The 23,572-nt window shown below is 39.2% G+C and overlaps 1 protein-coding gene across 1 annotated transcript in view; it reads left to right on the plus strand.

Annotated features, from left to right (window-relative positions):
• Window positions 1–1,045: 1,045 nt before the first annotated feature.
• LOC105032990 (uncharacterized) overlaps window positions 1,046–23,572 on the plus strand; it is an 83,639-nt gene continuing 61,112 nt past the window's right edge. Inside the window, exons 1-4 of the mRNA XM_010907600.3 lie at window positions 1,046–1,202; window positions 3,099–3,199; window positions 19,777–19,854; window positions 19,990–20,061. Of these exons, the coding sequence (XP_010905902.1) occupies window positions 1,179–1,202; window positions 3,099–3,199; window positions 19,777–19,854; window positions 19,990–20,061 (275 nt within the window). The 5' untranslated portion in view covers window positions 1,046–1,178. The remainder of the gene's footprint in view (window positions 1,203–3,098; window positions 3,200–19,776; window positions 19,855–19,989; window positions 20,062–23,572) is intronic.

A 23,572-nucleotide genomic window follows, 5' to 3' on the forward strand; every position in this document is an offset into this window, starting at 1 on the left:
ATTTTTATTTATTATATGTATATTAATATAATGTAAGAAAAATACATAAAGTCGTCCTTCCAAAGGGTGGTTTTCCCTTGGCTGACTTAACCCTCCGACATGGCGTGGAAGTGGTTGAGTTGGCACCTAAAGTCATCCTATCAGAGGGTGACTTTTTTCTGGATAGTATTTTGATAAATACTTTCTGAGGAATATTATTTTGATAAATTATTTTAAAATTAACAGTAAATATTTAAAAAATCTTAAATTTTATTTTAATTTTTTATTTTTCTCTCTCTAAAAATTTTATTCTCGGACAAAGTTGTCTAAATCGATTCCAAAGTAGACATCTAGCTAGGGATGGCAATGGATAGAGTTTGAGTCGGGTATTGTACTACCCATCTCCAAATCCAAACTTAATACCTTATATCCAAATCTTATCCGATATCCGATCGGATAAAAAAAAAGATATCCATTCCCATATCCAACGGGTTCGGAGATACCCATGGATAATCCATTTTTCCATACTCAACCCATACCCACCACATGCCTATCCCATATCTAAAAAAAATAAACAATCAAAATAATTTTATGCATATTATCAATCAAAACAAAATTACCAATTCAACATAGAACATAATTTATAAGTCCAGATTTATAAAAATCAAATATAAAAATAAAATTACAATTCAATATATAATATATCAATAATCAAAATAATTTTATACATATTATTAACCAAAACAGAATTACCAAAATAGAATTATAAACATATATATTCGGATATGGGTTCGGATATTACCCATATTCGTAGGTTCGGATAGGATTCGACTTTGGGTAGAAAATGATATTATCTATATCCTATCCATATGCACGCTATAATTTTTAAATTTTATCTAAATCAAAATCTAAATTTGATTAAATTTTATTTTTTGATTTTAATCAAATTTAAATAAAATACGTATCTATTGAGTCGGATCAATGCCGTCCCTACGTCCAGCCATGCGATCGTAACACCAATTAGAATTTTACCGTAACCGTTAACGGCAAAGAACCGTGATCGAAGGGCTTTCAGGTTTCCTAGGGTTTTAGGACTCTTCTTATTTTCCCGTCGGCGGAGTGCTTCCATTCCAGCGGCACAGGGAACGCCTCGAAGAAGGAAATTTCGCATTCTTTCAGCTTAACCGACGCTTCACGCCATGGCGATGACCCAGTTCTCGATGGTAAGCAAGGCAACCCGTTTCTTCTTCTCGATTATAAACCAATTGGAAAACAAAGGATGGAGAATTTTTCTTAATTTCCTCATAATTAGGTTGCAGAATTCCGTGGAATTATGATAATGGGAATAATTAAATAATCTCTAGTGCACTGGGTGGGTTTTTATTGTTCACGATGAGTGCGGTTTGGAAAGTGCACGAGATTTTGTTATCCACTGCCACAGAAATTGATCGAATTCTTGAAAACATTGACTTCTCAAGCATAATTTGAGTTCTTGATGTTAATAGGCACGATTCTGACTGGCAATTGAAACGATTAAATCTAAGTATCTATTCGAATTTTGCATTTTCTTGGTTAATTTCTGCTTTTTCGATCACAAAAGAAAACCTACTTATGGTTATACCTACTTATGGTTAGGCTTTTGTTCTGGAGAGGATGGATGAATTATATGCCTCTGCAATTATTTGAGTAGAGATTTGTCATATTTTGAACATAAGTGTGCTTGATCGAGGTGCCAGAGCTAGTGTTCATGAGAGGCATTAATCTTAGAAAGCAACTCCCCCTGGACCTTAATTTGGCTTGAAAGTACCTTAATTCTGGTATATCTTTGACATTTTGTGGTGCAACAAGAAACTTCTATTTAGGTTGTGTTATGTGCTTTGGAAAGTTGGTCCCAGCACCCACCTTCTCGATGTTTCAATAATTCTATTTTCTCTTTAAAGAAAAAAGGTCGATATCCACTTTCCTGTGCCTGAGTTGACTACATTGAGTTAATGACTGATGAGTAACATGTGATCATAAGTGTCTTTGAAATGACTGTTGTGCTTAGATCTTAAATATTTGCTGAGGAAATGTACTTGAAGCAATTTCTCTCCCTTCATTTATGTGGTAATGCTCCAAATGTTTTCACAATGGCCACTGTACATGTAAGGATTTTTGATGAAATTAACAGTTCAGTGGGTGGTCAAGCTGGCTGGGTGACTAAATATGTAAGTCCATATTACAGCCCTATATTTTATGTAATGGCATTTAATACATTCTGTGATTGTTTTCATGGTTCGTATATTATTTGCAAATTAAGTAGCTCCCAGTTATTAAAAATATTTTTGGTGGAGGGTTTTGGATTGCTGATAGAAAGGTTGCATAATGTATTAGTACTTGGTGTAGTATCAAAGAAACTAATAAAGGAAAGTGGATAGTTCAATTTAGAGATATTCTTGTGGGCTATTGATGTTGAACAGAATTTGAGATATTTTTGTGGGCTAGTGATGTTGAACCTGTGGATAGGTCCTGCTGATGGTCTCATGATGATGCCAACACTCGATGCTGATCAAGACATTAATTAATTTATATATTAAAATTCTCTTTCGGTCTAGCTTAAATGGAAAGGACAATAACTATAAAATTGAGATTGTGAGATGGCAGCCTGTAGGCAAACAAATTATCATTATAAATGAGCCTAATAGAACAAGTAAATATGCCAGCAGGAAACATCTATGTTTCATCTCATAAAGCTATAAAAGTTGAAACATGAGTAACCATTTGAAGATCATCCAAGCCTTCGACTGCAATTATGTTCCATCATGATCAAGTCTTCAGATCCTCATTCATATATCTTAGTGACAGATGTCCGCCATTAACTTTTAAAAAAGTCAGAACATGTTATGGTCATTCATCTTGTTCCTATAATGCATCATGATCTATTCTATTGGCACAATACTTGTCCAAGAAGCATGGAAAAAATTTCAGGTTAATTCGCTATTCAATATGTTGTATACTTTCAATTATATTAGTTTTGCAGAGCGTGAATGGTTTCACTTAGAATTTGTTATGCTACATAATATTTTTGTATAGCAAACTTTGATATTTTCTTATACCTTCCATATTTAATAAACTTGTAGGTGGAGGAGCTGGCTTCTCTTATAAAGGACAATTTATATAGCAAGCACCTTGTTCTTTCTACTGAAGAAGCATTAGTTAATTTTCTTCAAGATGATACAAGGTAATCAGGACAAGGGGAGGTTTATCTATTTGGTTTCCGCATAGATAAAATGTATACACACATAGGTAAATAAATATATAGTTTCTATTTTCTCCCAGTTTATTTTTTCAGTAAGGATTGCGGAACAGTCCCAAATCGCTTAGTTTGGGTGTATTGAACCATGTTGGTAGCGAACTAGGATGGTTTCAGTATTCAAAACAAGAAATTGGTGAAAAAGGGGGAGAGGGAAAAGGAAGGAGGAAGAAGAGTTGCCTCGCGGGGGGGGGGGGGTAAGGGAAGGAGAGGGAGAGGGATAGAGGCCCGTTGAGGCCTCTAGAGGTTCAAAGGAGGGCTCTGCCCTCCTTCTGATTGAGACAAAGGCTTGGGCTCTTGTTTTCTTTTTTATTTTGCTGACTCTCAGTGAAGTCGAGGTTTCTTTTTTGTTTTGCCGACTCTTAGTGAAGTCGGCAACCCTAACTCCATTAAGAGTGGGCAAAGTAGAAAAAGGAAACAGGGGTCAAACTGGGAGGAGGGTGGAGCCCCCTGTCCGGCCTTCCTGGGGCCTCAGTAGCCCTCCGGCGGCCTTGGCGGTAATCCGGTATCCCTCCCTCCCTCTCCTTCTTCCTCCCTTTCCTTTTTCTCTTTTTTCTCTCTCACATTTTTTCTCTCTCCCACCCTCGCTGCCGTGTTGGGCCGCCCTCCGCCGGCCTCTATTGGCCTCCACCGGCTTCATCATCTTTGTTTCTCCCTTCTTCCCTATCCCTCCCCCTCTCTCTTTCTCTTTATCATTCTCCGTCTCCCTTGCCCTCTCTATTGTGTTGGTTTGGGCTTGGCACGAAACGGCATGGGGACATATCAAATTGTGCCGCCAGTTGACTGGTATGGGTGCTGGTACTAGCACAATGAACCTGCTTTTAAGTTTAAGCTATTACTTTTGTTTAGTTTTTCCCTTTTTTGTTTCTTGAGGTAGGATTTTTCTGTTTATTTGGTTTGGAATCTCACAAATTTAGTATCTACTTGGTATTTGGGAAAATGTGCTAATAATTATCCAACCTAATTTTTTTATGATATGATCAAGGATTAACGTATTAACTTGTATCGCCTCATATTGATTGTATAGTATCTTTGGTAAGGTACCACCATGGTACTAAGGTTCAATTTAGTATATCAGCCAAACTAGTCCATACTAGTCTGAACTAAGTGGAAGTGCTTCCTACTACTCAGTATCGACGCATTCTGCTTGGTTTTAAATGGTATCATGGTTGGGAGTGATAAAAATGTGTTGAGATCTTGTTTCGGTATAGGGTGCATGCCTTATTGTACCAATTGTATTGTGCCACATTGGTAGTGCATTGATATGGTTCCCTATACTGGTTTTGTGGTTCTTGGATACAATATGAATTTCAATTTATATATTTTTACTGGGAAACTAAAATTTCTATTATACAATGGAATTTTTTTTGATATAAAACTTTGTACAACATTCAAAATATGAGCGTAGAATATAAGCCTCTGATATGATTCCTGACTCCATGTCAAATATTTTTGACGTCCCTAGAATCATTGCTGAAGATTTGTATCAATCTTGTTAGAGTAAAATACATTGATTTTGTGTAGAAGTATGAAATGAGCATGTCAATGTTGCTATTATCTTCTCCCTTTCTATCAGTTATATACTCTGTTAAAATAGGTCTTAATGCTTATGGCTGGGGTAAGACACTTCTTAAAAATATGGAAAACATGAAATGATATAGTGGAGGCTGTTGAGGCAGATGTCATCTATATGTAATGCATCATGCTTTGCTCCCTAGTAGTTAAACAGTCAACCTTATCTGTGGCTTTCTCCTATCAAAAAGCATGTACTTCACCTTCAAAAGCTATCTTCACTTTTTTTTTCTCCTTCTTTAACAATAAATTCTAGGGTCAGCACTAATCTCTTCTTTCTTTTAAGATTACCTTCCATTATAAGCTTATTGTGAAATCCATATATGCTCTTGATGAGAATTTTCATAAATTGATTTTGCTTTTGCATTATTGGTTTTGTAAAGATGGTTCAATGAAAGTGAATCTAAACTACATAATGATTTTTAATCATGCCTCTAATCTTTAGAAGGGCCTTGTTTTTAGGATATCTTTAAGATTCTATTTGACTGCCAAGATATTGAAAGAAATGAAAAGTAAATGAACACCAGAAAAGAAAAGGACTGAAAATAAATTTGGGAACTTTTATTTTTGGTTTAGCCAATAAAATTGCCATCAAAAGTTGTAAATGGTTTAGAAATTCTTATCTTAATTTGCTTGTCTTTTTATTATCTTTTCTTAAATTTACTATTTTTTGGAGAAGAAAAATTTTAGCCTTCATGGAGAGAATTATCACTCTTTATGTTCTCCTAATGGATTTTCTTTCCATTTCTAGGATCTAGGAAAAAAGGTTCACCTCTACTTAACTTTGTTTTCAGTTTTTTTCTTGGCAATCAAACTGAGCCTAAGTTTCATTAATGCAAGAATTAAATTCTTTTCAATGATTCTTCTAAGGTTTTCATCTTGGCTAAGAATTTGGTTTATATCAGTACTAGACACCTTATGGTATGGGATATCAAAAATATCATCCCAAAAATCCACAAATATGCACTGATGAAATCCAATATTTTGGCCAAGATGCTATGAACATATTGGGTGAGATATTTTGCTACATCAGCAAAAACATTGAGATGGTATGACTATGTGGCCAAGATGATATTTTACTATTTTAGGATAAGAAAAAATTTAAGCCTTCATGAAGAAAATCATGGCTCTTTATTTTCTCCTAATTTTTCTCTTTTTGGATGTTCCTTCCATTTCTATGATCTAAAGAAGGTTCCCTTCTACTTAACTTTGTCTTCAGTTAGTTTCTTGACAATCAAACTAAGCCTAATTTTTATTACTGCAAGAATGAAACTTCTTCACAATGATTCTTCTCAAGGTTTTCTTCTTGACCAATATCTTGACCAAGAACTTGTTTTGTCAGTGTTGGGCCCCCATTCAATGTGAGAGAAAGATATCAGCCCCAAAAAATCTCAGTTGATATAAACTAATAAATTCTGATACATTGGTTGAGATGATTTGAATTTATTGGGAGAGAGATTTTTTCATGTAAGTGAAAATATTCACTATGATTAAATTGAGAAGGTGATATTGTCGGCCAATATCTTTCTTCATATCAACTAATATTGTATATCATTATTTATTTTTAAATAGTTCCAAAACTCTCTATATTGATGTGTTAACCAAGATAACTAAGTCTGATATCTTGATATCTTGACCTTAACGACCTAGGACCTCACTCGAAAATGTTTACCTAAAAGGTATCATTTAGGTTCCTTGGCCCTGTATAAGCTCCTAATTTGATATCTCAATATCTCAACTAGAACGACCTAGGACCTCACTCGAAATGGCTAGCCGGAAGAAGTTATTTGTGTTACTTGGCCCTATGTAAGTATCTAAGATCTCTCTAGTGCACAATTGATGTTGGAGTAAACAAATATCCTCATGGGCCCTCTCGCACTGCACTATTTAAGCCCTAACATTCTCACCAGGCAATGGGTTCAATCATAAATCCAATCACAAACACTAGGACCAGCTGTGGTTGGCCCTAAAAGGGCCAGTGCTGTAGTGTTCCTATTCCACATGGGTTATAGACTTGAGTCTACTTTGATACCATTTGTAATGGTGTAGGACCTTAAAGACTAGTTAGGAGTTATTATTTTGGTTCCTTGCCCTGTACAAGTATGCAAGATCTACCTATCACATAATTTATGTGGGACTTCATGAGTGCTTGCATGAGTCCTCACATAACCTTCTAGTAAACTTTTTAGTAGATATTAATTAATTTCCCTATAAGAAAAAGGTTCATCTAGATGAATTAGTAGATATTGTTTTCAAGGAATGAAAGGAAAAGGGATTAGTGTATATAAATGATAAAATAAATATGATCTTATATGGTTCATAATTTACAAGATATACTTTTGTAGAGCATGCATTGATGGTGTATGCTTAGTAAGTATTATAGGAACGTCAAAGAATTGGTTTAAATTCAGAACTTTTAGGGGAACGAGGATGCATTGAGTTAGAAAAGATGAATCTTATAGAAAGGTAGATGGCTATCTGTGGGAATATTTTAATCTGTATGCTAGCTTGTGACTATTTCTAAATTTGCTACAACATGCAAATGTACAATGCTGTTAAGAAACTATTAGTTAACAACTTAACATACTGATGCAAGGCTGCTAAAGAAAGGGCTGATAAGTGAGATGAGGCAGAAGATAATGGGGGATAAGGTAATCTATATGATCAAAAAGGAAGGAGAATATATAGCAGAAGAAAATTTGGGAAGGAATATGACAATGTGTATGGTAACAACGGGGATTAAATAGAATTTGGTCATTTTTTAAAATAATATACCAAATCAAGTCTTTCTTATACAACAAGGTCTCTTCGTGCCTTATGGTCTTAACATAGATGCAATTTATAAAAGCAAGAGCACACTGAAGATATAATATGTGAGAGTCTATATGATTATAATGATCATAAAAAACAAACCAACTGAATCTGCTCTACAATGATAGCATTGTTTTGAAGAAAATTCACTTGTAGGGTGGAATCTCATTTTCATTTTTGAAAAATTCTGGGGCTTTTCTTTCTAGAAGTAGACAAATGTGCCCTTCTTCCTATATGGTGGTTTCTGATTTTGCTATCAACCAATAACTGTTAAATTATTAGAAATACAATTTTTTTGGGTATACCAAGGTTTTAGATTGGTAATGTGGTTTCACTTCTGCTGAATCAAACATTTGAAGGTGGCCACTTACACCAGAACCACTGTTCAGGCCTACCACTCCCTCTGAATTCAATGTAACCTCAGTACCTAATATTCCATCTTGGATCTTTTGCTGCTTTGCTGCTTATGGTTCCGTGTTCGTATTATCTCACCCAATGTTCATTATCACTTGTTAAACCTGCAGTCCCACCTTGTATTCCTTTTTGTCTAATATCGTGACTTATATTGTGTCATGTTTCTTGATGATTTCAGGAGCTATGCTATTATTGTTATTTTTTTCTCAAGGTTTTGAGTTTTCCGTGTAAATCGATTCTGTTTTCTGTAACTGAACTGCTTCAGCCAGGACCAAGCTCCCTTGATTTCAGGTTTTGATAGTTTTGATTAGTTTTGGCTAACTCAACTAGTTCTGATATAACATTTTAACAATTTTGATGGTTTTGCCATGTCCTTGTGAGAACCAATCACTGATGCCATTTTTGTTTTCTAGAGTGTAGCACATGTGATGCAACTGTTATTTTTTAATTAAAAATAATGTTTATATAAATAAATACTAAAAGAAAGATTTAAATATTTGATTTTTTATTTTGTTTTAATGAGAAATTTGTATGTATAAATAATAAATAAATTCTAAAAGAAGGATTCGAATCTTTGTTCTTGCGCTAAAAGGCAAAACAGGAGGGTGAGGTGCATTGGATGGAAAGCGTGTGATGGGGAAATGCAGACGGTTAGACATGCCTTATGCATGGACATATTGTAGGAGCTTGCTTCATATGGTAGTGTAGATATTGAGCTTCATATAGTAGTCTAGATATTGACTAGCATTGTCTAGTTCTGATACAAAACTGGCACACACTATGGGTGCCATGATGTGGAAATGCTGTTTATGAGTGCATATGGGCTATACCAGCATGTATTGACAGTATTGTGCATACTGGTAGTGACAATTTTTCATTCCTTTTGAAGTTATCATTTTCGATACATATTGTTGGTACGAGTACAATACCATTCTGATGGAAAAACGATATAGGTTTCTGTATTGGTGTTTAAAACCTTGCTTTATCATTTCATTTTGGGATTGTTTCATCATTTATTGGAGTATATTCAGGCAACTATTTAGATAATCAGTAATGTTTTTTGGTAATTTTATTATTATTATTTTTTTTTGAGTTTGTAAAAGGAAACTAACTCAAATAATAGCATCTTCATACTTTTTGAATTACTCATTTAGGTAATTCTTTGGGACTTTCTAGGTTTTAGCAATTATTCATTGTGAGTTACACTAATAAATATGTTCTATCAAGTCAAGAAAAGTATGATTAAATGAAGAAAAGTGTACTTCAAATCTTCAATAAATCTTAATTTCAATTTTTGCTTTTTATTCATTATCTAGACTATTAGTTGCTCGAGTGTTGTCATGCCTGCTCATGAGCCTTTTAGAAACATCCTCTTGACATCAAAGATACCTTTCTATAATTTTTAACAACACTAAATGTTTAAAATTTATGATTTTTATTTCTATTTTTAAGAGATTTTTGGTTTTAGGAGATTGAGAGAGTTTTTTGAGAGAAAAAGAAGAGTCTATATAGAGTACACCTTGCACTTCTCCCTCATCCACCGGTCGATTAAACAGAAGAAAAGAAGCTTTGTGCTCGAACGACAGAAAGCAGTAACCAAAGAGATGGACAAGCTACTGGATGCAGGCTTCGTCTGGAAAGTCACCTATTCGAGCTGGATCGCGAATGTGGTCCTGATGAAGAAGGCGAATGGCAAATGGCGGATCTCATTGACTTTACAGATCTCAACAAGATGTGCCCGAAGGACAGCTAGCTATCTCTTACCTTCCATCGACCGGCTGGTGGACACAACTTCAGGGCATGAACTCCTCACCTTCATGGACGTCTTTTTGAGATACAATCAAATCTGAATGGCACCGAAAGATGAGGAGAAAATAGTCTTTATTACTGACCAGGGTCTCTTCTGTTACAGGATCATGCTTTTAGGTTTAAAAAATGTAGGTGCGACTTATCAGCGCCTTGTGAACAAGATCTTTAAGGATCAGATCGGACGGAACATAGAGGTTTATGTGGACGATACACTTGTTAAGAGTAGGATCTCTAGAATTCATATTGAAGACCTTGAGGAGACTTTGCCACCCTGAGGAAGTATCAAATGAAGTTGAATCCGACTAAGTGCGCCTTCGAAGTTACTTCGGACAAGTTTTTGGGTTTCATGATGTCCAGTTAGAGAATAGAAGCCAACCTCGAGAAGATCTGAGCCATACAAGAGATGAGTTCATCCAAGAATATTAAAGAAGTTCAGTGTCTCACAGGCTAGGTGGCTGCATTGAACCGATTTGTCTCCAGATCGGCAGAACGCTATCTTCCGTTCTTTCAAACCCTGAGGCAACTGAAAAACTTCGAGTGGACTGAAGAATGCCAACACTCTTTCGAGGAGTTGAAAAAATATCTTAGTTTAGCACTACTCCTTAGCAAGTTGAAGCCTAATGAGGAACTCTGCTTGTACCTTGCAGTCTCACTAGCAACTATAAGCGCAGTGTTGGTCTGTGAGCAGGACAAAATCCAAAAGGTCGATCTACTATATTAGCGGAGTCTTACATGATGCGAAGACCCGATATACCAAGTTAGAGAAGCTGATCTTTGCTCATCATTACAGCTTGAAGGCTACGACCGTATTTTCAAATATTGAGTTTTTGGCATCTCAAATTTGACCCACAGTAGTGTAAGATAAAGAAGCCCACAGTAGAGAAGCCCAGCATGCGAGAGGAGAAGCCCGCAAGCTCGGTCTGTGGGCGCCCAGGCCTGCTGCAGCGGGCGCAGCCCAGGCGTGGCCTGCAGTGTGCGCACGGCCCAAGCGTGCGGCCTGTAGCACACGTGTCCCAGGCGGGGCCTGTTACGCATGCGGTTCTGCACGCATGGTCCATGATGCGGTCCACCATGGACCGCAGGAAAAATCGCGGTCCACGTGCTCTTCGTGGATCGCCGCAGTCTACAGGCCATTTATCGCGGCTCACACGTGCACGGCACACGCGGAGAGGCCCTAGTTCACACAAGACGCAGCCCATGCACGGTCCAAGGTGTTTTTTGCGTGATTTAATGGCCAAAATTTGATGCGGTTGTGATCGAACGGTTCAGACTGGTTTTTGAGTCCTGTTGAAAGATTGATTTCAATCTGGACTCGGATTTAGATCTTTAAAAGGCCTGTTGGCCTGGAACAGAGGGTGTAACGGCTTGACGTGAGCAACAGGAAGTAGCAGCCGTAGAGAACTGTGAGAGCAGCTGCAGAGAGGATTTTTCTTGGGATTTTTATGAGAGCTTTTGTAAGGGATAAGTGCTTCTTATTGAAAGAGAGAGGTTTATGAGAGTTGAGTGTGTGATCTCTTCTTGTATTTATTTTCTTCTTTCGTACTGAAGCTTGCATGTCCTGTGGAGATAAGTCTTGGGTTGGTCCACATATTTGATTATTTTTTTATTTCTTCTTTCTTTCTATTGTGGGTTAGCGATCTTGGGCGGGTGATCCATATTCTGCACTCGTGAGGGATCCTTCCCAATAAGTGTTATTAGAGCACGTGGTTGTTCAAGTTGCAGTGACGTTGATTGAGGTTGAAGATGGAGAAGACAGGCTCAATCAAGATGGAGATTAATCGGTATGATGGGAAGAGTAATTTCTCCCTATGACAAGTGAGGGTGAAGGATGTACTCATCCAATAAAGATTGATTGATGCTCTCTTATGTGAGGAGAAGCCGATTACCATGGAGGAAAAGAGTTGAAAGCGGCTTCAGATACAGGCGATGAGTACGATCCACTTATACTTGACGGATGATGCGGTGATCCATATGCTTAGTGAGACTTTTTTGATAGCGATGTGGATAAAGCTCGAGGAGATGTACATGGCAAAGTCACTCACCAATGTTTTCTTCCTCTGAAAGCAGTTCCACCAGCTTCGGTTGAGCAAGGGTAGAGTATGTAGGAGTATCTCAGCAACTTTCAGAAGATCCTCACTGATCTTCTTAGCGTTGGCGAGAAAGTTGAAGAGAAGATCAGGGCATTGTCCTTGGTTTCGTCGCTTTTTCCTTTTTTTTGAGTCTTTGGTGATTGCTATTCTCATAGAAAAGAGCACCATCAAGATGGAGGAGGTCACTTTTGTACTTCTTCAGAATGAGGTTCTCAGACGGAAGAACCGAGCTTTGAGTTTTGATGGTGATTTGGCTTTGACGGTGACTGGAGGAGGTGGTGGCGGAGGATGAAGGGGCAGAGGATCACAAGATGGGTGGTCCAGGTCCAAGTCGAGGGACTGCAGTAAGATCCGGTACTACAGATGTGATGAGTTGGGGCGTCGAGTGAGAGATTGCTCATAGCTCAGAGATTAGATGAAGGCTATTGCGGCGATGGTGGTCCAAGGTAGCGATACAGAAGATAATGATGATGTTCTTCTGGTGATCGATGAGATGTCTACTTCTTTCTCACAGTGGATTTTAGATTCTGTATGTTTGCATCATATGTGTTATAGAGAGTTGTTTGACTTTCTAGAGAGCAGTAAAGGCACTGTTTATCTGTCAGATGGATTGAGCTGTGCGATCAAGGGCATAGGGACTGTCAGCTTACAGACCCATGATGGAGCAATGAAGAAATTGGGCGAGATCCGATATATATCTAGTTTCAGGAATAATCTAATTTCACTGGGCAGCCGTAGAAATTGGCTCACGTATGCGCGGACGAGCGTGCGACACGCGACGCGAGTGGAGAGGCCTCGGTTCACATAGGGTGCTGTCCATGCATGGTCCAAGGTGTTTTTTGCGTGATCCAATGGCCAAAATTTGATGCAATCGTGATCAGACGGTTTAGATTGGTTTTTGAGTCATGTTGAAAGCTTGATTTCAATCTGGACTTGGATTTAGGTCTTTAAAAGGGCCTGATGGCCTAAAATGGATGTAGCGGCTTGAGCAGCAGATAGTAGCAGCGGTAGAGAACTGCGAGAGCAGCTGCAGAGAGGATTTTTCGTGGGATTTTTGTGAGAGCTTTTGTAAGGGGTGAGTGCTTCTTGTTGAAAGAGAAAGGTTTATGAGAGTTGAGAGTGTATGATTTTTTGTATTTATTTTCTTCTTTCATAATAAAGCTTGCATGTCCTGTGGCGGTAAGTGTTGGGCAAATTCACGTATTTGATTGTGTTCCTTTTTTATTTCTTCTTTCTTTCTATTGCGGTATTGATATCGTTATCTGGGTTAGCGATCTTGGACGGGGGATCTATATTCCGCACTCGTGAGGGATCTTCCCCAACACCAGGCACATCCTTTTACGGTACTGACAGATCAACCACTCAAGACAGTTCTGCATCGGTCTGATACCTTTGGGCGATTGGCGAAGTGGATAATTGACCTCGTTGAGTTTCGAGGTAAAATTCTAACCTCGGCATTCCATTAAAGCTCAGATTCTAGCAGATTTTGTGGTGGAGTGCATCGTTCCGGATGATCTAGAAATGCTAGAGCCAACTTATGAAGATGCGTCGATGGAACCCAGTTCGTCGGGAGAGCCGGACGACTTCTGGGTAGTACATGTGGATGGTTCATCAAGTTTTGTGGGATCGGGAGCATGTCTGTTACTTTTTGGACCCGAAGGAGCTGTAGCGGAGTATGTCCTAAGATTTGACTTTCCGGCAATCAATAATGAAGCTGAATATGAAGCTTTTATTGTCGGATTCAGAATCACGAGGGAGCTCAAGGTGAAGAAGCTAAGGATTTGTACTGATTCGCAACTACTTCGAAGCTTGAGAGGAGAATATGAAAAAATATCTTCAAAAGGTGAAAGACCTTGTTTCGATATTTGCTGGCTTTGAGATTCAGCAGGTGCCTTGATCCAAAAGATCTACTGTCTAAGTTGGTGATGTCGGCCCCAAAGGATCTACCTCAAAAGACATTCTTTGAGATTTTAAAGAAGCCCAGTATTGAAGAACCGATCCTGATCCTATAGATTGATGGCGAATCTTATTGGATGGATCCCTTCATCCATTTTATGCGAGATAGAGTATTGCCTGCAGACTCTATGGAGGTCCGAAAGATCAAATATCAAGCTCTCTACTATGTCTTCTACGAAGACAAGCTCTACAAACGATCCTTCTCTCTGCCACTTCTCAGGTGTCTCCATCCTTTCAAAGTTGAGTATACCTTTCGAGAGGTGCATGAAGGGGTATGTGGGAGTCATCTGGTGGCAAATCATTAGCCTACAAGATTCGTCGGTAAGGATACTACTGACCCATAATGCAGGATGATGCAGCCAACTTCGTCAAGCGATGCGATTGATGTCAACGAAATGCAAATGTTCAACATCAGCCGACTTTCCCACTACCTTCGATACCGCTCCTTAGCCATTTGCACAGTGGAGAATGAATATTTTAGGCCCTTTTCCACCAGCATCGGGTCAGAGAAAGTTCTTGCTTGTGACCATCGACAACTTCATCAAGTGGATGAAAGCTGAGCCCCTTGCCAAAATCACTAAAGCCAAAGTGATCGACTCGTCTAGAAATTTATCATTTGCCGATTCAGTCTTCCATAGGTATTGATCACCGACAACGGACGCTAGTTTTCAGGCTCCAAATTCGTCAAGTTCTATCAAAGTTTTGGCATCGCCCAACACTTCACTTCGGTAGGACACCCGTAGGCCAACAGAGAGGCTAAGGTAACCAACCGCACCCTTCTGTAGGGTTTGAAGGCTAGAATCGGTCGGGCTAAAGAAGCATGGTTGGATGAGTTGCATAGCGTACTCTGTACATATCGAACCACTCAAAGGATACCTACTGGAGAGACTCCTTTCAACCTCTCCTTTGGAACGGAAGCCGTCATCCTAGTAGAAATCGGACTCCCTTCACATCGGATGGGAACTATGATGACCAAAGTAATGTGGAGCAGCTTCGTACAAACTTGGATCTACTCGAAGGAGTTCGTGAGAAAGCACGAGTACGAATGGTGGTCGATCAGTAAAGGATAGCACGGTACTACAACTGTGTCCGAAACAAAGAGTTTAGAGCCAGTGATTTGGTCTTACGTCGAGCCAAAGTCTCCCAGCTTACAGAATGCGGAAAGCTATCTCCTAACTGGGAATATCCTTATCAAGTCAACGAAGTCATCAGACCTGAGATTTATCATCTCAAACAACTGGATGGAACGCCCCCTTGATCGTGGAATTATGAAAATCTACGAATGTATTCCCAATAATATATTAATTACTCATCAAATAAAATGCCTTTTTCTCAGCATATCGTCATTCTTCCTTTGTTTCTCGATGAAAATGCAATTTCGATACGAATCCCCTCTAAAGACTAATCTATCACAACTCTTTGAAGGAGCTTAACTAACCTACGGACTCATCGGATATAAGGAAGCAAGCATATCTCGAAGATAGCAGTCTAATGCTGGTGCAATACACCCTTGGAGATTTTAAAGGAAGAGGAAAACAGAAGAAAATGAGAGGTACATATAAAAACCCATTTTCATTTCTTTTTATATTTACAAAGATGATGCTAGAAAAACGTCATACAAAAAAAAGAGAGAAAAGACGCTCCATCAGACCAATAGCATTTCAACTTTGTCAAGACCAAGATCTAGAACAAGGGGCCTAATCCTCATATGAAGAGAATGCCCCTACCTCCTGTCGCTGTTCCCAAGGCGAAGGTAGTGCAGATCTAGCTGCGGCATCAAATACTTTATGTGGGCTTTGCGGTTCTCAAAGCTTGGATGAAGGAAGCTTGTAGCTAAAGCATCAAGGAACTCCCCTTGAAGGCTTTCGAAGCCTTGTACTCTACGACGCAACGAAGTCGGGCTTCGGTAAATGCTTCCTCCATAGTACCAAGCCGGGCCGCTCCCACAGCGGCGGAAGATCCCTCCTTTGAGACTCTCAGCGGAGGGGATGCACGACTTGTACCCAGAGATTTCGACGATGCGGCCCTCGCACGCTTAGTCGAAACTTTTCTCCTTAGATACTCGACCTTCTTCCTGGCCGCTTCCTTGACTTGTCGAGGAGTAGGCTCCATTGTTGCAGGTTGACGAAAGAGAAGGCAAAAATTTGTGAGTCTATCAGCCACGAAGGGGGACTATTTATATAGGTTTCAAGTGGCATACGCCCACCTAATCACCAACCAAATTTTGCACATGTCCGACTTCGAAACACCAATCATCACTGCCATTTACTACGTATTTTTGCTATCCGAGCATAATCGGCGAGAGACGCCTCTAGAATCGCCTGGGCTCACCACATGGTGATCAGAGAATAACCCGTAATAAATCGTCAGTCCATTATTCTCTTGAAAGATTCCACTCACCATTATTACAAACGGAGTCCCAAGGCGCATTGTAGACGAATGCTTGGGTTCCCAGTAAATGGACTTGTAGACCAACTTTGACCAATGAAGAGCCAACTATTGAAGCCCCCGAACTCCAAAAGAAACTTCGGGCGCAATGGCCTTTTCCCCATTTTTGGCGAAAACCTCGATGGCTAAGCATCGGGGGCTAACCTACAAGGACCCTCAACATCCATCGATCCAAACTGTACAGGCAGAAGATCTCGATGATCAGAAAGTGGGGGCTAATCTACAAGAATCTCTGAAGGTCATTCGCTTTCCAGCGAGTCAACACCCAAGAAGATCTGAGTCATGTGAGAAGCGAAGGCTAATCTAAAAGGATCTTCGGAGGGCTAACCTACAAGGACCTTTAGCCCATCAACTTCGGCAACAAGTAAAGGCTAACCTAAAAAGACCTTCGGAGGGTTAATCTATAAGGACCCTTAGCTTACTACATTGGCAACGTGCAAAGCCAAACCCAAAGAGATAGTCGCTTTACGAACATCTCCATAAGACCCTTAATGCAAGGATCGTATACAATTAGATCCGAACTATAACACCACCAATAAGGTACAGTGATCGTAGATAAAACAAAAGTTTCAAATTTTATTTCATTAACGAACTTCTTATAGAAGTTGCAAGACAGACATTTATAAAAACAAGAAAAACAAGCATCGAGAAGATTGGAGAAATCCTTACCTCTGGGGTCGGTCGGACTGATGCTAGCATTGAAGAGAGCTTGCTCCAACAACAACTTTAGTGGAGGCATTTGATACTCCCTCAAAGTTACGGAGCGCTTTGGAGTCTTTATCTCCAAGCTTCGGGATCTGAAAGGCAGAATCTCTAAATCGATCCTAGTGTAGAAATCTCCACTCTTCGCAGGATCAGAAATAAAAAAAATCGATCTTTCCAATTGTGCACCGATGAAGGAGCTCCATTTATCAAAGTAGAGACCCCTTTTGGAGGAGAAACGTACTAGTAATCTCCGATATGTCTCTTTATGGTATAGAAGGATTAGAAAAGAGGAAGAGGAGGAACTTCGGCCTTGGAGCAAAGAACAAGAAAGCCGATGATGAAACGGAAGGAATTAGAAATGACAGAACAAAGAGAGAGATCAAAAAAGCAGAAGGGCTCAACAATGAAGGGATGGATGGGTAGCCTAAGTCTGGCTTTGAAGGCCTTTTTGTATAGATCAATCCTATCGGGAGGACTACCGATCCTACCATTAGGCCCTAGAGATTCTAATTCAAATGAGGCTGGGATTTCGTATTGGGCATGGATGAGATTTAAGTCCTTTGGGCTCAATCGGGATCCGATTGTATCAGGAACGAAGGAGGGCACAATAGCACGTCCTTCGCCCGCATCAGTAGAGGCCTCCCCAAAAGGGGAAGACGATCCAGCAGACCAGCTCTCGCTGAGACTCTCGGAATCCGCCATTGACAAGCAGAGAGTAGATACAAAAAAAGGGAAGAAGGGACAGTCAGGTTGAGAAAGTAAAAAATAAACAAGAGCAGAAAAGAGACCAACTTGCAGCGACATAGAAGATGAGGACGATGGTCTCGCAGGAGGTGAGGACGACGATTCGAAGAGGAGCCACCGGCAACTGGGAAAGCTCTAGAAATAGGGAAGAGAACCAGAGGAGAAGAAGAAAAGCTTGGAAGGGTTTGGAAGCATGAAAGAGGAAAGCGAGTACAACCTCCTTTTTAGAGGCACAGGAGAGCCGAACGGTCCGGATACCGAATTCTGCCCAACCATCCGATGACCGACACTTGGCACCACTCTATTGGCAAGCAGAAGACGTTAGTCGGCCCATTAATGATTTGCACCGAAAATGAGGCACGTCATGTTTCAAATTTTGCAAACCGTCTCAAGGTCATGATTAGATACTGGTGTGACCGTTCGCTCCGCCCAAGGACCACAGGCGCTGTTTTGACTTCGAAGGGTGACATGTCTTCGGCAAATCAGAGCTCATGTACTTCCTTTGTCTGCATCAAACTTGGGAGTAGGGGAATGTGTTGGGAAAAAATTTGTCATCTAGACCGAAGACATGGATTAACAGAAAGGCAGGTGATGTGATATGCAAGGACGATGTCATGGCACCATTAGAGATGGAAGTGTTCAAGCCTGAAGGAATGTGTTTCTCCTATACCATAAAAGAACCATCTGAAGCCATTCTGTGCATAACTTAGGACCTCCCGATCCTAGTTGGGCCCCTAGCGATTCTTGACTCCTAGTGATCTTCCTGGGCAGAACATCTGGGATCAGTCGATCCAGATTTCGGTCTCAACCTAACTTCGGCCTCACCCTGAATTCGCATGAAACCTATCTCAGCCTCCATGGCAGCTGACATCCAACATCTGTCCAACATTTGCAGACAGCGGGACACCTGAGTTGGCCGATCTCCAACTTCAGCCTTAGGTATACTTTAGCCCTCATCAGTCTTCATGTCACTGAGCGCAATTAGCTTCATCCGCCTCTTTCCTTCGGCACCCGCCTCCATTGGACCATGCCAAAGTTTTAATGAAAGAAACCCCTTCGGCACCCACTTTCATTGGACCAAGCCGAAGTCTCAACGAAAGAAGCCGGTCTAATCCAACCTGTGCTCTTATTTCAAAATTCAAAAATGCCTGTGATATTTAGTTGGCTTTGGAATAGATAAGGTAGGTGTAACACCCCAATCTCGAAAATTTCGATAGAAAATTCTGCCATATCGCATCCAAATCGGCCACATAACCTACCCAAAACGGCTTCTCAACCTTTGCTTACAAAAAAGACCTCCAGGGGACCCCTCGAGGTACGCGCACATAATCTCTCGACGCTCCTTTTATTTATTTTTCTGATTTCTGACTGGAGCGTTGGAGGGTCCTTACCGAAGCCGACTCCGATTAGGACTTACCTTGCAGGTTTCTCTTCCGAAAGGATGCACCCCCGCTCCAGCCTTTTCAACAGAGTCCCAAATTTCAGCGGCAACATTATGCTTCTATGATATTTGCATTGTTATGTCTTAAAGAATAGATTATTGCCAAACATTAGTAAAATATGGCATCTTAAATAGATTCATAATATGCTTCTCTAGCATTTTCATTTTTTCTGCATTGTTTTAGGATTTTTTTAACTTCAAACATTCAGTTTGAAAGCGTACTCTGGAATTTTGGATATATGTTTCCTAGGCTTGCTTTTTTAATTATTGATTTTCCTATTCTCTCTCTCTTTCACCCTCCCTTTTCTTGCTTTGACCTATACTGTGATGCTTATATTAAAACTCCTAATATTGTCAAAATTACCAAATCCCCCAATCAGAGGTAAAGCTTTTGAAGCTCAGCTTTGCTAATCTGGAATGCTTAATAGTGATTTCATGTTTTCCTGCTTCTTTTCGTTGCTATTTTGTTGAAATTGGTAAAATTGACTGACTTTTTTTTCTTCCACTTGATGCAGTCCAGATGGGGTCTTAGATCTTCAACCAACAAGTCCATATAATCGCCTGCTTTTGCATCGTCTTGCAGATATTTATGGGTATGACTTCAAATCTCAAATCTTCTCATTTTTTTCAGTTATTTCCTTTCTTTAAATGCCTCAAAGTGCTGTACATATCCTTTTTTTTTGTTAGATTATCTTAACTTACACTTTGTACAATAACTGTTTTCCCAGCTTTGCTCATGAATCTGTTGGTGAAGGAGAGGACCGCCATTTAGTTTTGGAACGGTGCCCAGATACAGCAATGTATGTTGAACGACCATTCTTCTTATAAATAATTTGGTGTTCATTCGTAGAGTTATGTTTTTCAGGTCTAATGATGAAACCATTCCTAGCACATCGCTCTCTGCAAATTGGGTTCTAATTGTATTGGTGCTTTCTATAATTAGGGTCATACTTTTTTCTCATGTAATGCTTGTTCTTTTGCAGTGCTTTTGGTGCTAGTGGTTATTATGGTTTTGTGATGTTACCTTTTCTCTGGGATTCATGTTCAAGTTCTTCGTGAAGGGATTGTTGTTATGTTCGAACTCCAATTTAGTCATCTGCATGTTTTTTAAACTTGTTTTGTTATGAGTAATTGAATCATTGTCAGTTGTCACTTTATGGTATTGTGTCTTATAGAGAACTGAAGGCAGGATTGAAAACTCTGCATCGCAAAGTTATATTTTATTGAAGACCTGAAATTGGTCACATTAAGAATTTTCTCTAATATGTGACATGTGCTTAGTTTTCCAGAATCACGAATACTGATCACTGGTCATTGCTCTCATCCGTAGCAAGAATGTAAATGTTGCAGCATTCATACTTCCAGAATGTTAGTATCTATAATAATAACCAAGGATTGCTGTACTGGTTATACCAATGCATACTGACCATATCATACCGTACTAATATCAAACTAGTACGTGGTACGGAAGGCTTACCGACACTCAGTACGTCAAACCGGCCCCCACGCTAGGTGTACTGACATTGTAATGGGATGGTATTGGTATGGGTCTAGTACAAGATGGTGAACCTTAATTATAACTAAAACTATGTTCCAATTAGTGCATCTGGCTTTATGAATCATATTGTACCACTGCTTTAAATTAAAGTGTTCTAATATTATAATGCAAAATACTTGAAGCTTTACTTTGTGAGCCTCCATCAGTCATGCTTTTTACTTTGCCCTATTGTCCATGATTGCTTGCAAATCACATAATAAATACACTCTTATTTTAGTAGTTAAACCTGTCACAATGACTTTAGGGAATGACTATAAAAGAGTTTGTAACTAAGATGGATGTTTATCAAATCTGTTGTAAATTGTCCTCGTCGATGGGGTCATAGACATCCACCAGATGCTCCATCCGCTTAAATATACCACATATGTGGACAGTGTCAAGAGTCAGTGTTGCAGCAAGCATTTGTCGATCCTTTTGAACCAGTCTTTCTTTCTATTCCCCTTGACTCAAATCCTCTTTAGATCTACCTTACCACCTGGGGTATGAGTGGGAGTTCTAGTCATGGTACGATCATTTATATGCTATTGCATAAATAGGTTTTAGGTGGGTGTATTCTTATGTCTTGGTTTAAAAAATTGTTGTACATTTATGTGATAACTTACATTAAAACAATATTCATGTTCTTTGGACTAAGTTTTTAAATACCAACACCACATACCTTTTCTTACTAGAATAGTAAGGTATTACTATAAATGATGGTTTCCAAAAATCATTGATGCTCAACCGATGGAGTCGGTATGGTACCATCAATACGGACCCATATGGATGATACTTTTTTGGTAACTCGGCACTTGTACAGGTGCCAGTTTTACGCCAGACGAACATGACACTGGTTATATTGTCCCATTATAGTGGTTTCTGCAACTATGCTTTGGACGTAATTATGGTGTATATGGAATGAGAGATAACACTGGATTTTCATCTTGAAAAACATGGAAGGATTGGTATAATGAAATATGATCAAATGTGATGCAAAATGGCATTTTCCAACTTTATTCCTAAATAACAACAAACAGATTGGGATAACAGAAATAGTGCACTTAAAAAGTGGATTATGATATGTGATTAGATAGACCGTTGAGCATTATGCTTGAAATGTCGAAATGCATGGCATGCCTGCCCCATCAAAGATGGGCGTGCTTGGCATGGGAATAGTAATGAACAGTTAGCTTGGAGTTAAATCTTTTAGTACATGATCATTTTGGACCATCTAGGGTTGACGGTGGTAGGTAGTTTTCTTCCATTTATTTTTCCGCTCTCATCAAGAAATTTCCTTCTAAGACTTGTTGTTGCAAGAAGACAACTAATTTGAGGTTAAAAACCATGGAGATCCAATTATTTGCTTCTTGTTAGATGGATAAACAAAATAAGTACTCTATTATAGGATGGCTTGGTTGTTCTAGAATGGATTTGGATAACTTTGGTATGGAGAAAAGAATGGAAACTGCCATGTGTAGAGAGGCCAATAAGGCTTCCATGTAAATATTAACAGAAGAAGACTAGGTAGAATGAACCAGACTAACGAGATTACCAACTAAGTGTGTACATTCTAAGGATAAGAAAGGTGCATTTGATCAGGTGGATATTTGGAAGTTGGCTGCATATTGAAATTTAGAATTTGTACTTGTGACTGCCTATCTACCTCATCGTCCTATTAGGGAACCGAGATAGTTTCATTAATCAAAATGTCAATCAAGGTTATGAGTATTGTGGATGGAGATGTCCCGGTATTTTCATGGAACGGGAACGGGATGCCCTACTATCTCGTCCTCTCCCATCTTGGAAGCCGTTTTGATCATGGATCCCCATAGATATCCTCAATCTTTCTTCCCTTCTTCGTTCCTTTCTTTCTTTTTTCTTTCCTTCTTTTCTTTCTTTTTCTTTTGCCTTCCTTCCTTTTCTTTTTTTTCTTTCTTTCTTTTCTTATCCCTTCATTTCTTTTTTCTTCTTCTTTCTCTTTTCTTTCTTCTTTTCTTCCTTTCCTTTTCTTCTTCCCTTCTTTCGTTCTTTCGCTTTTCTTCTTCTTCTTTCCTTTCACTTTTTTCTTTGTTTATCTTTCTTTCTTTCCTCTTTCTTCTTCTTTCCTTGCATGGATGGGATGTTTAGGATGCCACCCATCCCATTGGGACGTAAAACCTTGATGTCAATAATTAATGCCAGTTAATAATGCTGCATCTTATCAACCTGTTCTACTATTAAAAGAAAACTCTTAAGACATGCTTGAGGCTCTACTTATGGGTCATTTGTCTCTATAGCATATGCATCGTATGTGCCAAACTCTAGTTACATATACATAAGCTTACATTCGACCAATTATCAAAAGCTTTATAGCAATTTACCACTATTGCTACTAGATTATTTGTGGTCAACTAAAACTTCATGATTGTGTTACTAGATGATATACATATATTTTTGATATTAGGGAGCTTCCCCATATGTACTTTGTGAGGACCTGAGCGGGCTTGTTTAGTCTCACATCAGTTATTCTCTGGAGAGATCTTGAGTATTTATACGGAGCCAAGGAACCTCAATAATATCTTCTTGGCTAGCCTTTTTGGGTGAGGTCCTAAATTATTATAAATAGTATGATGCCGGAGAGATGTTGAACTTGGGTTGAAAACTCAAAGGAGGAAGGCTATGTCAGTGCAATTTATTGTGGCAAGGTAGAAATCCCATTATGGCATGTACAACACAGAGACAGATGCAAGATTTGCTGTCTCGATACTGGGCCTCGTACCAATACCAACCTATTA

This window comes from Elaeis guineensis, chromosome 9 (assembly GCF_000442705.2).
Source record: "Elaeis guineensis isolate ETL-2024a chromosome 9, EG11, whole genome shotgun sequence".
In the NCBI taxonomy this organism is placed as follows: Eukaryota; Viridiplantae; Streptophyta; class Magnoliopsida; order Arecales; family Arecaceae; genus Elaeis; species Elaeis guineensis.